This window comes from Aulonocara stuartgranti, assembly GCF_965226115.1.
Source record: "Aulonocara stuartgranti genome assembly, chromosome: 7".
In the NCBI taxonomy this organism is placed as follows: domain Eukaryota; kingdom Metazoa; phylum Chordata; class Actinopteri; order Cichliformes; family Cichlidae; genus Aulonocara; species Aulonocara stuartgranti.
Genome location: NC_138945.1, coordinates 39,891,445 through 39,906,676, shown reverse-complemented (window position 1 = coordinate 39,906,676; position 15,232 = coordinate 39,891,445). Strand labels below are relative to the sequence as shown.

Genomic DNA, 15,232 nt, shown 5'->3' with positions numbered 1-15,232 from the left:
AAAGGAAACCCGGAAGAGCAGACACAACAAATAGAAGTGATAATAAAAGCTCCATCCCCACAACTTTACTGGCCTTATGGATCAGTTTATCAAGTCTGTTGGCATCTGCGACCCTCAGCCTGCTCCCCCAGCATGCAACAGCATAGAGGATCGCACTGGCCACAACAGACTCATAGAAAATCCTGAGCATTTTCTGGCAAATGTTGAAGGACCTCAGTCGCCTCAAAAAATAGAGAAAAAACTGGCCCTTCCTGTAAAGTGCTGTGGTGTTTTTAGCCCAGTTGATTTATTTCCACAATTCCATTCAAAACATTAAATTTTCATAGATTATAGATTCAGGGCCCACAACTTAAACGATTTCAAGTACTTAGTTGTTTATTTGTACATAAGTTGGGCTTCCAGCTCATAAAACCCATGAAAACAGGATTTCAAACAATTAGAATACTATGAAGACATCACCATTTACTTCTCATTTTTGCAGGAAAAAAAAGAAATAAATTAGGATCACATCAAATTAATCAAAATGCGATATTTTCAAAATGATATGTCAATCTTCAATACTTGGTTGGGAATCCCTTCGCCTTAATCACTGCCTCGATGTGCCGTGGCATTGAAGCAATCAGCCTGTGGCATTGCCTGGTAGTTATGGAAGCCCAGATTTCCTTGATGCTTGCTGTCAGCTCTTCTTTGTTTTGGGGTCTGGTGGACCTCTTTTTCCTCTTGATTATACCGCATAGATTCTCAATGGGGCTTAGGTCCGGTGAGTTGGCTGGCCAGTCAAGCACTGTGATGGCATGGCAATCAAACCAGGTTTTGGTGCTTCTGGCGGTATGGGCAGGGCCTAGGTCCTGCTGGAAGATGAAATCTGCATCTCCATACAAATCCTCAGCAGAAGGAATCAGGAAATCCTCTAAAACATTCTGGTAGACTGCTGCGGTGACCTTGGATTTAAGAAAGCAGAGTTTACCAACACCTGCATTCCACCCCAAAACACGACAGACTGTGGATATTTCACACTGAACCTCAAGCAGCTTGGGTTCTGTTTCTCACCTGTCTTTCTCCAAACACTTGGACCTTGATTCCTGAATGAAAGGCACACTTTACTTTCATCTGAAAAGAGGACCTTGGACTACTGGCCAACAGTCCAGTCCATCTTCTCCTTGGCCCAGTTGAGTCCTTTGCGACGTTGGCTCAGGCTCAGAAGTGGTTTTGAAGCTTTGACTCCTGCCTCATTCCACTCTTTCTGGATCTCTACCAGATTCTTGAATCTTCTGTCTGATAATCCGCTGAAGGCCACGGTCATCTCTTCTGCTGGTGCATCTGCTCCTGCCACATTTTGCCCTTCCATTAGACTTTCCATTGATATGCTTGGACGCAGCACTCTGTGAACAGCCAGCCTCCTTAGCTATGAACGTTTGTGGCTTACCCATCCTATGGAGGGTATCAATGATGCTCTTCTGGTCAGTCAAGTCTACAGTATTCCCCATATTGCACCTAACTGAAACAATTGGATCAAAGTGAAGCAATTTAATGACACCTGGAAAAACCTGTGCAGGTTCTTTGTGTAGTAGATGAATTATGTGTGACACTCAGTTTAAATCATTCATGCCCTGCAAAATTTGGGCTGATGTCTTCATAGTATTCTATTTTTTCGAAATCCTGTTTTCATGGGTTTTATGAGCTGGAAGCCCAAATTATGTACAAATAAACAACTAAGTGCATGAAATCATTTAAGTTGTGGGCCCTGAATCTATAATCTATGAAAATTTAATGTTTTGAAAGGAATTATGGAAATAAATCAACTTTTCCATGATATTCAAATTTTTTGGAAAGGGTCTGTATATTATGTGATACTGTCATTAGCTATTCAATATATATATTTCCTGTTTATTGTGCACACTGTCACTTAAGCGCTCATTGCAGACTCAGTAACCAGGAGCTTGTGGTTTCTGTAGTCTTGCAGTTTTTTCCACTCTTTTGAGCTGTAGCCGATTGAAGGAGGCAGGTGGTGTATTTGTTTGTGGTGGCACAAACGAATTCTTGGTATCAGAGTGATCTTTGTGAACTGCTTACAAACTGTAAACACACATAAATACATAAAACACACAGGTCCGTGTCACTAATATAAGAATTGCAGACAATATCCATGTGTTTATATTTTACAGAAAAGAATTATACTGTAAGTATTATGTATAGAGAACTGAACTGATGTTATATATAATGTTATAGTTAAATATTATATGTAGGTTGTAAAATAATGTACTCAGTCTCTGTGATTGATATAAAACATGTAAAAGTTCTGGCTCTTCTCCAGCGAGCATCATGCAACATCGGGACTCCACCAGCTGCTAGGTTCCTGTACCGTATCAGCCTGCACCTAATCTGTGCCTAATCTAGGAACTAGTCTGGGAACTGATCAGATAATCTGAATATTTAACCTGTGGTCTGTGTAGCCAGAGAATATCTATAGAAGAATTTGTGCCAGTCATTGTTCAAAAATGAGTAAAGTAGACAGCACACTCTGCTACCACACTTTTGTTTGGTAAGGGTTCTGAAAATCTAAGAGATCCTCTGTTTTCAAACTGTGAACAGGGTCAGTTTAAGCAGAGAACATTGTTCTCATTGAGTTGTTTTCACATCAAACCGCACGCATGCAGGAAGTAAAGAAAGGGAAGTGGTTTGAGAGCTCCGTAAACAGTCTGCATCAGTTGGTTGGTACAGGATTTACACCTGTCAAAGCACAAATACCCAGTGTAAAGTTTAATTGTGATTCAGTTTTTTCTTGCTGTTAAACGTGAGACTGACACAGCGGTGCTGTAAGCTGCTGAGTCACAGTTTCAAATCCTTTGAACAGCACTGAAAACAAAATGTTTCATCTCGAAAGCTTCATCCAGATATAATGATCAGTTTTAATTACTACTAACCTCTTTTCAAACTCAGAGCTCTTACCAACACTTTTTACTGTTTGCATTCAGGCCATTGCAGGACGTTTGACAGCTGCTGCTTATTTCACTGTATGTGAAGCAGGACTGGAGCTCACCGCACATTAACTTTCATGAGATAGTTCCTCCCTCCTACAACCTCACATGCTCCCACTCCGTTATTATGCCTTTTCAACAAAACCAATAAATGTGGGACAATGCTGTCAGAGCAATTTCAGTCCCAGGACATCTAAAGTAAATATTTTTGTAGTAAAGTGAAGGCTGACTTGGTGTATGCAGGAGAGTTTGCCATATAATAATAATAATAATAATAATAATAATAATAATAATAATAATAATAATAATAAATGAAGCAGATACAATAGGGCCTTCGCACTCTCAGTTCTCGGTCCCTAATAACTTTATCTAAAAGAAATATATGAATACAACAAGAAACTGTTTATTTAAATTTAATAACCATAGCACAAAACAAAATCTGTACAAGATTAACAGAAGTAAACATCATAAACAGTTAATGCAAAATCATTGTTCATCCTCTTGAATTAAAAAGTGTTGTTTAACTTGAACAATTTGTCGCTATAAAGAGGCCAAATTACAAAAGGTGTGCTACTGTGCTATTGTGTAAGTATTTGTAGACCTGACTTTTAAGAACCTACAAAGAGAAACAACTGATGATCCAGTGAAGACACTATGAGCAGACTTACTGAATGGAGCAGAGATTTTATTGAGGATTGACAGAAAAGTGCATCAAGCAGGAGATGATTTTATGTGGAACAACAGAATAGAGAGAATTTGAACAAATCTAACATGAAAGGATCCAAATGTTTCCACTCAGCCTGAGTCATCAGAAATATTTCAAGCAGTCATTCAGAGCATGAACACACATGAAGAATCCAATCAGATGAAAGAAGATCAGATTTCAGGACTGGACTCTTCACAAACACTGAAGTTGGATTTCTAGTCCCCATCTCTCTCATCATGCAATGATCTTTCTACTGTTACTGTACATCAATTAATCGTGTATTATTAGTTGAACACAATTTTAAAATATTGCATGCAGTGACTTTTACATAAAGCTAGGCTATGCTTATTTTTAAGAATATTAAAATGCATTAATAACATAAGAAAAAACAATCTGCTGAATTAAAAGGCTTGAGCATTATGTGATACGGTTAACTGTCATTAGCTATTGGAAGATTAAAATATGAATAAAAATTAAAGGTGGAGTTTTTTTCAAACAACAACATCCATACATCACTCACATGGTGTCATATTAGACAAGTGCTGCTGAGCCTGCACCTGCTTAACTTGCCTGTATTATTAGACAAGACATGCTCCCCTCTCCATCATCATCATAACCTTCCTGACTAATATGAAATATTATAGAATATATAATAATATTATTAATGATATAATTAATTATATAATAATATTAAAGAAGTTATCAAACACTTTTTCAAACTCTACATCACACATGTTAGTAAATGTGGTTAACTAGAGGAAATTCATCTGTTGGGATGAAAAATCACTGAATCTCGTTTATTCCACACATGGTGCAGACAGTAATTGATGTCAGAGAAGTGAACACAGACCAAGGATTTACAAGCACAGATCAGCATTTTATCCACAAAGTGCACGTGCAAACAACCAGAAAACAGCTGCGGACCTCTCAGCTTACCCAGCTCCTGGATATCGACAAACCCATAAAACAGAGACTACAGTTTCCTATGAGCATGAAACAAGTGCTTTCAGCATCAATAGCTGGTTGCTGACACAAGATGGGAGTAATGTAAAGGATGGATGCAAAGGACTGAGGAACTTAATAACGGTGCAGTCTGGGATGAAAGGAGAGAAATTTATATTTGTTTATTTATTAAGTTGACAAATCTTGTATGACCTAAAAAAAAACAGTGTGGTTTGTTGTGCAAATTTCCATATTTATCAAACAAAAATTAATCAAAAAAGCGAATGATTTGATGTTTAAAGTATCTCCACAGCTCAAAATCAAAAATTAAAAGTTTTTTTTAACTTTAGTGAATCTTTGTTTTTTCACTTTTTTTTGATCATACTATAACTGTACTGCAGAGCTACTTTGGTTCCTTCATCCACTCTGCTTCTCATCTCCTCTAGTTTCTGGACCTTCTCCATGTTTCCTTCCTCATCCATCTTCTCAATCAGGAAGTCCAGGTGGACAATAGTGGACGCTGAATCAGCTTTCAGAGCGATCTGCTCCAGTCTGACAAGATGTTGGTAGGACTGATCCAGGAACTGTGACTTCTCTGCTGTCAGTTGGTTCATTTCACGTTCAAGATTTTGCAACAAGCTCAGTGTGTTCTGACTTTCTGCCTTGTGCTTTTCGTACTTCTGTTTCACATCTTCTATAGCCCTCTGAATTTTTCTTGTCTTTGTCACATAGATCCAGTTGTCTTTCACATGATCTAATGCAAGACACTTTCCAGTGCAAACAGTGCAGCAGCCATCTTTCATGACCTCACAGTGTTTAGCATACCAGGCCATTGTGCATCCAGGATAGTGACAGTTCTCCTCACAGACTTTACAGCAGACAGCTCCTCTATAAAAAACTAAATACATTCCACCATTTATATGTTTTTTATCTTTGTAGACTTCATCAAGTTCAACAGTGAAATTCTGATGTTTTTTCATCCCTTCTTTATGTTTCTTCAGAGCTTCTTGAATCTGTCTGATTTCTGTCTGCTTTAGTTCAGTGAGTTTGATTCTCTCTTGCAGGTTTTGGATGCAGGCTGTCAGTCTGATCCGTTCATTCAGAACATCCACAGTTTTGCCAAGTTTTTGAGGTGAAGTTTTTTCCAGAAAATCTGTGAAATCTCTCATTCCTTTCTCTGATATTTGACCAGCAATTTTCATGTATTCTCCTTCCTCTGTTCGGTCTTCATGCTGACAGCTATTAAACAGGAAGTAAACAGGCTGGTTCTTCTCATTTTTCGCACAGTTTATTTTTGCTGCTTCAAGAGCTTGAAAAGCATTTTTAGGACGTCTTCCATCTGAGTGTGTGATCAGAGCTACAATGCTTTTCTCCATGTCTTTTCCAAACAGAGACATCACTGAATCAAAGATGTATGACAGTCGGTCACTCAGTCGATTCTCACTCGCCTTCATCACCAGACCCACTGCATGAACTTCATGAACTCCATGCTCTGATCGGAACAAGTCAAATAATCTTTGAATGACAATCTCATCACATCCAATCCCTCTGGTGTCTCCGTATCCAGGAGTATCGATGATGGTCAGAGAGTAGGGCAGAGTTTTATCTTCAAAACCAAAGATCTCGTACACGATCACATCTGAAGTCTGACTTTCTGTCTGACTTGTATTTACGTTTTCTACGATCTGAAACCAGACTTCATCCTCCCACTTCACTCCCATGGTGTAATTGACCAGAGCATTGATCAAAGTAGATTTTCCTGTTCCTGATTCACCCACAAGTAAGATGGTTTTATTTGTTTTTATCACATTTTTTTCACCAACAGTCATTCTTGTCAAAGTTCCAAATGTCTCTTTCTTTGGTCTCAGCTGGTAGACAGCAGGAAATCCTGAAGAGATCAGATCAACATTTTCATCCTCTGATAATCTGTTACTGATCCTGCATAGAAGAAAAAAATAGACTCATTACTTGCTTAAAGTGATTATTTACATGTCAGGAGTCCAAAAAAATCTTCTTGTGATTGCTTTGGCCATGAGCAGACTGCCACAGTCATCCACAGGTAGCACAAGAAGTGCTAACTGGTCTCCAAACACTTCCCAACTAATAATAGCTGAGTGCTACAAAAAAACAGAAATGGAGAATGTTGCCTTCACAGTAAAAGTTGTTGCTTTTGAAATGAAAGACCTAGCTTTTACTTTGAAGGTGAACCTTTTCTATTTCTGGTTTGAATGACACTTTTGTAAGTTGTCTTGCTGCTCAGTTGGTGAGTGATTATAGAAAAGCCAGGATCTCCCAGACAACCTGTGGCTGACCACAGTAATCTGCTAGTAACCAAACCAATCACAAGCAGGATTCTGGGTAAGCAGACTCTTTGCGACAGATTTCATTTAGGGAAATCATTCTCCAAGTCTGTGTGACTGAAGTTAGCTTAAAAAATAAACAGTGGCACAGGTCCAGAGATGGAGCAGCTTCAACCTTACGTAGGCTCTTGAGACGCTCGGCTACAGTACATTTGCATAGTCATTATGCAAATGTACTGTTTATAAGATTGGGGAAACCTGCAGTCAGCTGAGACTGAAGAAGTCACTTGGATGACTGACGAAACGTTTCTCCCACAAAACTCTACGTCCAAATGAACAGAATCAACTTTTGGAGAGAGCAGGTAAACAAATTCCACACAAAGACGTAAACACAATGCGTGGACCCGACCCATCAGAATCTGTGAGATGTCGGCTTTCTCACCTGACAGAATGTACGCAGACATGCCGTCGGGGCTGAAAGCTGACATCTCACAGATTCTGATGCTGCAGGTCTCATCACTCTCCAACCAAAATTGACTGAACCAGCAGCAAAAGATATTTGATAAATATCGTCATTAATTTCTTCTTATCTTTGCTGTTTTGCTTCTATGATAAAATCACACTTCCTGCACAGCTCTTTCTCTCTCTCTCTGTCAGTGTACTAAAACAGTTTCCCATCTCAAATCTCTGTTTTCTGCATTATTCCCTCGCTTATTACGCATCAGCTTTTTTTTCAAAAATGAAAAATGAAATTCTCATTTCTGCTGTTCAATACCGAAGAAATTTGGACTTTTTAATTGCAAAACTCTTAGCTGTGTCTAAAAAACCATTTGTAACATTACTCTGCTTCACTTCAGCAGCATCAGTTACTGTTGACATGTTGATTCATGGTTTTCTTTCATTTTTGTTCTACTGCAGAATATTTTTAAGGTTATCTGCTATAAAAAAACCAGATCAGGAAAATCTCCTTCATGTTTTTCTGTGTTTTATTGTTACTTTGACACAAAGGTATCTGCTGTGATGTTTACACCTCTGATGAAGTCTCACAAGTATCAGGTTTCTTTTTATAGATATGAAAAATATGAATATGTACTGATAAGTGATCAGAATTATAATATTTCTGACTGTCTGAGGCAAAATGTCCCCAATTCAAATCGAGTCGGATCGAAATCGGGGATCGAATCGAATCAGGACCTTGTGAATTGAAATGATGTTAGAAATCAGAGACGATACCCAGCCCTAATTTGTAGTTACTCAGCTGCATACATTCCTGCTCTTTAGGCTGCAGGTCTAGTCTTTCACTCTTCTTTCCTATAGTGTCAAATTCAGCTCATTTTGACCAGAGTCATTTTCACTCTAGTCTACTTATTTTCTTGCCCACCGTCTCACAGCTAATCAACTGTAGGTGTTTGTGCTTTAAATCTCAGTGTTCAGGGCTCACAACAGAGAGTTTCTGCTAAGTGTCCAGCTACTTCAGTTCTACCAACACCATCTAGACTCTGGGATCCTGCCCTACGTCCCTTCAGTTGTTGGACTCCAGTCTGTCAATTAGCAGTTTATTACTTCAACTCTGTACTTAAATAAATCTCTCAGATCATTTCTCCTTATTGAAGTGCTTTTAGTTGAATGTACATACCTTAATGCTGCTCTGGTTCTTTCATCCACTCTGCTTCTCATCTCCTCCAGATTCTGGACCTTCTCTGTGTCTCCTCTCTCCTTCATTTTCTCAATCAGGAACTCCACGTGTACATAAGCTGACACTGAATTAACGTTCTGCTGCAGTGTGACAACAAGTTGGTAGGACTCATCCAGCCACTCTGACTTCTCTCTGGTTAGAACTTTCATGACCTCATTTAGACGTTTTAAAAGTTTCCCTTTGTTCTTAAACTTCATTTTTATTTCCTCTTTGGTTCCCTGAACTCTCTTTCTACTGGTCACATACCTCCACTTGTCTTTCACATGATGTGATGTAGGACACCTACGAGTACATGAAGTGCAGTGGCCCTCTTCCATAACCTCACAGGTTTCAGGGTTGCAAGCAATTGTGCATCCAGGATAGTGACAGTTCTCCTCACAGACCATACAGCAGACAGCTCCTTCATAAAACCCACCACGTATAAGTCGTTTCTCTTTGTAGACCTCATCAATTTCAACAGTGAACTTCTTATTCTCCTGGTTTTTATTCATCAGAGCTTGTTGAAACTGTTGGATTTCTGACTGTTTCAGTTCAGTCAGTTCAATTCGTTCGTGCAGGTTTTGGATGCAGGCTGTTAGTCTGATTCGTTCATTCAACATAAATGTCTCCAGTTGTTGAGGTGAAGTTTTCTCCAGGAACTCTCTTAATCGACGTAATTCTGTATTTGTTACTTTCCATGCGTGCAATAGAAAAAACTCATTTTCATTTTTTCTCAGGAGGTTCTGTTGGTTATTAAACAGGAAGTGAACAGGGACATTTTCCTTATTTCTGACACATTTAATATTTGCATCATCAAAAGCTTTAAGTGTAGTTGTAGGTGTTCCAATCCCCGAGTGTGTGATGAGAACAACAGTGTTTCTCTCCACATCTTTTCCGAATAAAGACAGCACTGAGTTGAAGATGTACGTGAGTCGGTCAGCAAGACGATTCTCCCCCGCCTTCACCACCAGACCCACTGCATGAACTTCATGAACCCCATCCTCTGATCGGAACAAGTCCAATAATGTTTGCCTGACAATTTCATCATGTTTAATCCCTTTATTTTTTCCATATCCAGGAGTATTAATGATGGTCAGAGAGTAGGGCAGAGTTTTATCTTCAAAACCAAAGATCTCGTACACGATCACATCTGATGTCTGACTTTGTGTCTGACTGCTCTTCTCTATGATCTCAAACCAGACTTTATCCTCCCACTTTACTCCCATGGTGTAGTTAAACAGAGCGTTGATCAGAGTAGATTTTCCTGCTCCTGTTTCACCCACAAGTAAGATGGTTTTATTTGTCTTGTTTGGATTTTTTATACCTACAGTGACTGTTGTGAATGTTCCAAAGTTCTTTTTCTGCGGTTTCAGCTTGTAGATAGCAGGAGGTCCTGAACTGATCCACACACTGTTCGATGAGTTTTTCTTCATCCTGCAGAATAATCAAACAATTTATTCAGTATGAAATTATATGTCTGTATCATTTGTGTTTGTACATAATTTTTCATTTTCATTAAATTTATTTAATTTATACAAACTTATATGCTTATTAAAACTAATCGTTCTGCGTAGATCTCACTGCATGTTTGGAGTAAAGAAGTGATATAATAGATGATAAAACACAGTTTCCATCAATACATTTTCTACCTCTTGTCTGAAGCTGCGTCATGGGAACAGCAGCCTAACCAGAGAAGGCCAGACAACCTTGTCCCCATCCGCCTCCTTCGGCTTATCTGGAGAACACAGGTGTTCCCAGGCCAGCCGAGAAATGTCATCTCTCCAGCATGTCCTGGGCGTCCCCCAGAGTTTATCCTCTACTTCTGGTGGAACTTGCCCGTAACACTTCACCCAGGAGGAACCCATATCAGATACCCATATCACCTCAACTGGCTCCTTAGAACGGACTCAGGTCATACTCTGAGTCCCTCCTGAATGACTGAGAACCTCACGCCATCTCTAAGGGAGAACCCAGGCACTAGTATCCTTGATCTAAATGTTTTAGCCACTTCCCAGTGCTTGTGCCCATAGTTGATCCAAATATCGCTCAACCTGCAAATTGACAACTTCGGAGCCTCCCTTCATTGCACCTGTCAACCTCCTGCTCTGCTATTTCCTCATTCAAGAACGAGACCCTTAACTTCAGTAAAATTACTCAAACTCCTCCACTTGAGCACTTTGCCCAATTCTGGCTGAGACCTGTGGCCTCAGACTTAAAGGTGCTGATTCTCATTGCATGTGCTTCACCTGCAAACTGCTCCATTACAAGGTGAAGATAATAAATAAACAAAGTCAACAGAAGCACAGAATTTGCAACAAAAAACTCAACTAAAGCTTATCAGACACAAGAAGGCAAATCATTGCAAACAAACAGATTTTAACGTTAAAAAAAGTGAAACAATAAAAAAACAAAACCTCTGAGATTAAAAATACAGCACTGGGGTCTGCACAGAGCTCAGCTGGTATGTTAATGTTAATAGCACTTTAAATGATTTGGAAAAATTTTACAGCAGCAAATATGCAGAGATGCAGAGATGAGGTTTACGATTTGGTGAGCACTCACAAAGGCTGGAAACACTTTACCTGGTTTTTCACGTGCACTATTATTTGCAAACTTGTTTTTGAGTCATGGTACCCTTTGCAATGAAATATTTTTAAAAACTGAAATGCATCTCAAACATGCCTCTTCATATGTCAGTTAAAAAACAAAAAAACAAACCCAAAAGTCACCTGGCAAAGTCAGCTCTGAGTTTCACCCACTCTGAGCCGTGACAGGAAGGATTTGGTTTCTCACTCTTAGCTGGGTTAACCTGTGCATACTAAAGCTTCTGTGTGCATTAAAACAACACTGTTGCTTTGTAACATGATGACTGAATTCTGGTGCTGACCGCAAAGTCTGACATCTGTCTAGAACAATGTCTGCAGCCATGTGAAGGTCAGAAAGGTCTGCTGTGGGCAAACTACTGTATTAGAATACCCTTATCAGTATGAGGGGGTGAACATAATCGCTTTCCAAAGTACAAAAACCTCCCACTGAGAGGACAGCTTCAGAATAACACAATCTTAATGTGTATGCAGTCTGTAAAGATAACACTGTTTTCCTTGGTACAGAGTGTCTACTACCCACCAGGAAGGCTGCAGATGGATTCTTTCATTATTCTTTTGTAAACTGAACCTTTACTTGCGTGACAATCACAAACACTGAGCACCTCCCTGCATGGTCTCCAACATCAGCTTCAGAGTGTTTCTTGACTTGTAAACTATGATCCAGCTCAGCTCTTCAGGTCATCTGGAAAAGTTTGCCCGCTGATGTTGCTTACAGTGTAGGCTTTTCGACTGTGTAAAATAAGTGTGTCATATGATAATCCTTCGTCCAGGATGTTAACATTTTTCCTGAACACTCACTATATTTTGTGGACACAAATCTTTGCCCAAGTACAGGTGGATTCTGTTCATGTTTTTGAGCTGCATAAACACAGCTCAAAAACAGTCTGTCGCTAATGAGCAGCTGAGCCGATGTTGAATGATTCACATTAGCAACCTATGCACTGTTTTTCTTGGTCTTCATGCATAAATTATACGAGAGTTTGCATGTTTTTGTTGGCTGAATACATTTCCAAACAGCAGATGATGATCTGCTGAAGGTGGACAAACCCTCCACCTTCAGGTGTGCCACACATTTGAATTTTGCTTAATATCTGTCTTTTAACAGAGTTACTGGTCCAGGAAACTCAAAGCTGTGGTGGCAGCTGAGATGTGCATGTGGTCAGGTGCTGATTGCTTTTTTAATCTATTTTTTTTTTTTTGTCTGTATTGTCATTGTTTTACTACCTCAGAGGATGTCATGTTCCACTGATACCTAAAGGTGGCAGTAATTCATCTACAAGCTGTTTGACCACAATTAAAGATGAACAACAGCAGGCGAGTAACTACCAGAGATCAGCTAATGAAGTGTTGTGGTCACTCACTCTGTTGCCATGGTGATTATGTGGCTGAAGGAGTCTTCACACAGCGATGCTTAAACAGGCGTTGGTCTCTAGGGAAAGAAATCGAGTGTTTATTTGATATTGACGAGGACACTTAAATACAGAACCTGTGTTTGTTCCCCTCTGTGACACTCTCACATCATCTGAGTGCAGAATCACTCAGTGTCAGAATTACAGAGAGATACTGAGAGACTGAGAGTTTGTTCTTTCTGCATTCATCGAGGTTTCTACAGTTTATTGTACAAAAATGAACTGTGCTCACTCATGAATACATCTGTAGATCTATAAATAGAAATATAAATCACATTTATATTTTGCTTTCCTGCTTTAAGTTTTCTGTAATCAAAGGTATTTTAGTTTTTGATGATAACTTTTCTCCTGCTTTCCACACTGTTAGATTTATTTATTGAATAATTTGGTTCAGTTTTTGTGAAATCATTTAGTCTGAGTTTGAATCTTAGCTTCTTACCTATTGTCTTGGTTTCAGGAAGCTTTCTGATGCTGAGGAGGCAGAGAGATCAGAGGGGCGTGAGTGTTCAGAGCTTTTATACTGACAGGAAGAGACACATACTGTGTGATCACATGATCTCACAGCAAGTCACGCCAGGAGTTGCTGTACCTACTTTTCAAAATGAAGACTTTCACAGGTCTTTGAAAAAGTACCCGTAGGTGGAAGTGGGGTATGTTTAGAAACGTTACCTCAACCTTTTCAATTATTTACTATAATCCCAGTGATGTGAACATTAAGGTCAATGCCTGCAAAGATCAAACACTTAAATAGCTGAGTCTTGTCCTTGTATGTTCATATTTCTTCACAAGCTCTAAAGAAATAAGGAAATGTGGACTGTTAGGATGCCTGGGTCGTTGACCCAGGGTTTTTGAGTTTATTATATTATTTATCATTTCCAGTCTTTGGTTTCTTTGTTAGAGTTCTGTCTTATGGTTTATGTCTCTGTGTAATCCTTAGTTGCTGTCTCCCCTGTCGGCTATATCTCCGTGTCTGTGTCTGCCCTGGTCCCACGTCTCTGTTCCCTCTGTAGTGCCTGCCTGTGAGTCTGTGTCTGTAAGTTCGGTCTGGGTTATGTTTCCTGTTTTACTTTGAAAGTCTGTGTCTCATGTAAATGCGTCTGGCTTTGCTTCCTTTGTCTCGTTAGGCCTGATTTGCCCCAGCTGTGTTTCCCTCCTGTTACCCATTCCCTGATTGCTCCCTCTGTGTATTTAAGCCCTGTGTTTCTCTGTGTCCGTGTTGTGATCTACCCTTGTTTATGCTGTGTGTTCTGTCTGCCTGCTTATGTAAGTTTATTTGGATTTTTGTTACGTTTTTGCCGTCCAGCAATAAAAGCTGAGTTTGAAGTACACGTTTGCCTGCCGTGAGTCTGCACTTTGGGTCCACTACTCCTGCCTGCACACAGCGACACATGACATGGATTTTCTCTAGTGATGGGCAGATGAAGCACTGAAGCTTTTCATCCAATTGGTTCACCCCAACGCGAAGCTTCTTGAAGCTTCATTTGCTCTAGCAGGACACCTACTGGACGTAAAAATAATAGCTGGCATGAATTTGAAGAGTGTGGCATTTTGCACACAGCCTGTAAATGTCAACAACAAAAGGAGTGTGTAAAACATGTATATTGTTGTGATGGCAGTATACTGTGTATATTTATACTGGCAGTATGGGAATGATTATTTGGAAATGCTTGAAATGGAAATGATCATTTACTGTGAGGTGAGGTGTGGTTGGGGTGTGGACAGTAGTTGTGCTTTTGTAACGTTGAGGTATGGACAGCTACACACTGAGGCTTTGAGCCTCAGTCCTGCCTGTTCACATTTTATTCTGTAAAAACTAAATTTTCACTGCTTTTACGACCTTTTTAGTGGGGAGAACATAGCTAGGATTTAATGATTTAACAAATCTTTTAAATCCTTTGTCCCCCACAATGCTAAATGGCTGGGAGTCCTCAATCACCATGCTGACCAGGTCTTCATCTATTTGAGATTGTTCTCCTGAGGAAAGACAATAAAGACAAAGCACAAATATAAATATCACACACGTAACTTATTACAGCTGTATAATATTGTTATATCATTTAGTAACATTACTGCATGCTATATTATCATGGCATTTGATGGCTCACCTGGTCTTGCTCCACAATCGCTGTTCCCCTTATTCTCATGCAAAGCTCTGTAGTGTCTAAGCATGGATGAGGTGTTGTTGTTATATCCCAGCTCCCTGGCACATAGCAAACACTTCACCTTGTACAAAAGTCAAGACAGCTCAACATAAATTGTATTGCAGCATCAGTATCATGGAAATACATCTTCTGTAGAAATTTACATACCTTGTTGGGAGGAATAAGATCAAAATGTTCCCACACAGGGGAGGACATCCTCCTCTTCTTAGCTGGCTCCATTCTCTCCTGACTTTCTCTCCTCACTCTCATAAACCTCCAAACGGTCTCCAAACTCTCACTAACCGCAGCTCTCCATCAAACACCCACATTTTTGAATGAAGTCTGAGGGGTTTATATCGCTGTCATAGCTCGCGGCAAAGTTCGAACCACTTCATGAACCAGTCACGTGGTACAGCCGGGCAGCGAGGCTTCGGACGTCATCATTTTCAGCTCCTCCCATAAATGAAGCAAGCCT

The 15,232-nt window shown here is 39.7% G+C and overlaps 2 protein-coding genes across 2 annotated transcripts in view; both read right to left on the bottom strand.

The window, feature by feature from the left end:
- The window catches only part of LOC309712231 (CD5 antigen-like), a 229,228-nt gene that overhangs the window by 188,649 nt on the left and 25,347 nt on the right, over positions 1 to 15,232 (bottom strand). The window lies entirely within an intron of this gene.
- LOC309712222 (uncharacterized protein) lies at positions 3,376 to 13,389 on the bottom strand. Its single transcript, XM_082542871.1, has 5 exons — positions 13,210 to 13,389; positions 13,056 to 13,087; positions 12,569 to 12,636; positions 8,563 to 10,035; positions 3,376 to 6,564 (listed from the first exon to the last, which is right to left on the bottom strand). Exons 3-5 carry the CDS (start codon positions 12,577 to 12,579, stop codon positions 4,992 to 4,994), a joined length of 3,057 nt encoding a protein of 1,018 aa, XP_082398997.1. The 5' UTR covers positions 12,580 to 12,636; positions 13,056 to 13,087; positions 13,210 to 13,389; the 3' UTR covers positions 3,376 to 4,991.

Coding starts and splice junctions, on each gene's coding strand:
- LOC309712222 (XM_082542871.1), bottom strand. Junction 6,565..8,562: donor AGAACCAGAGCAGCATTAAG/GTATGTACATTC, acceptor TCTTCTATGCAG/GATCAGTAACAGATTATCAG.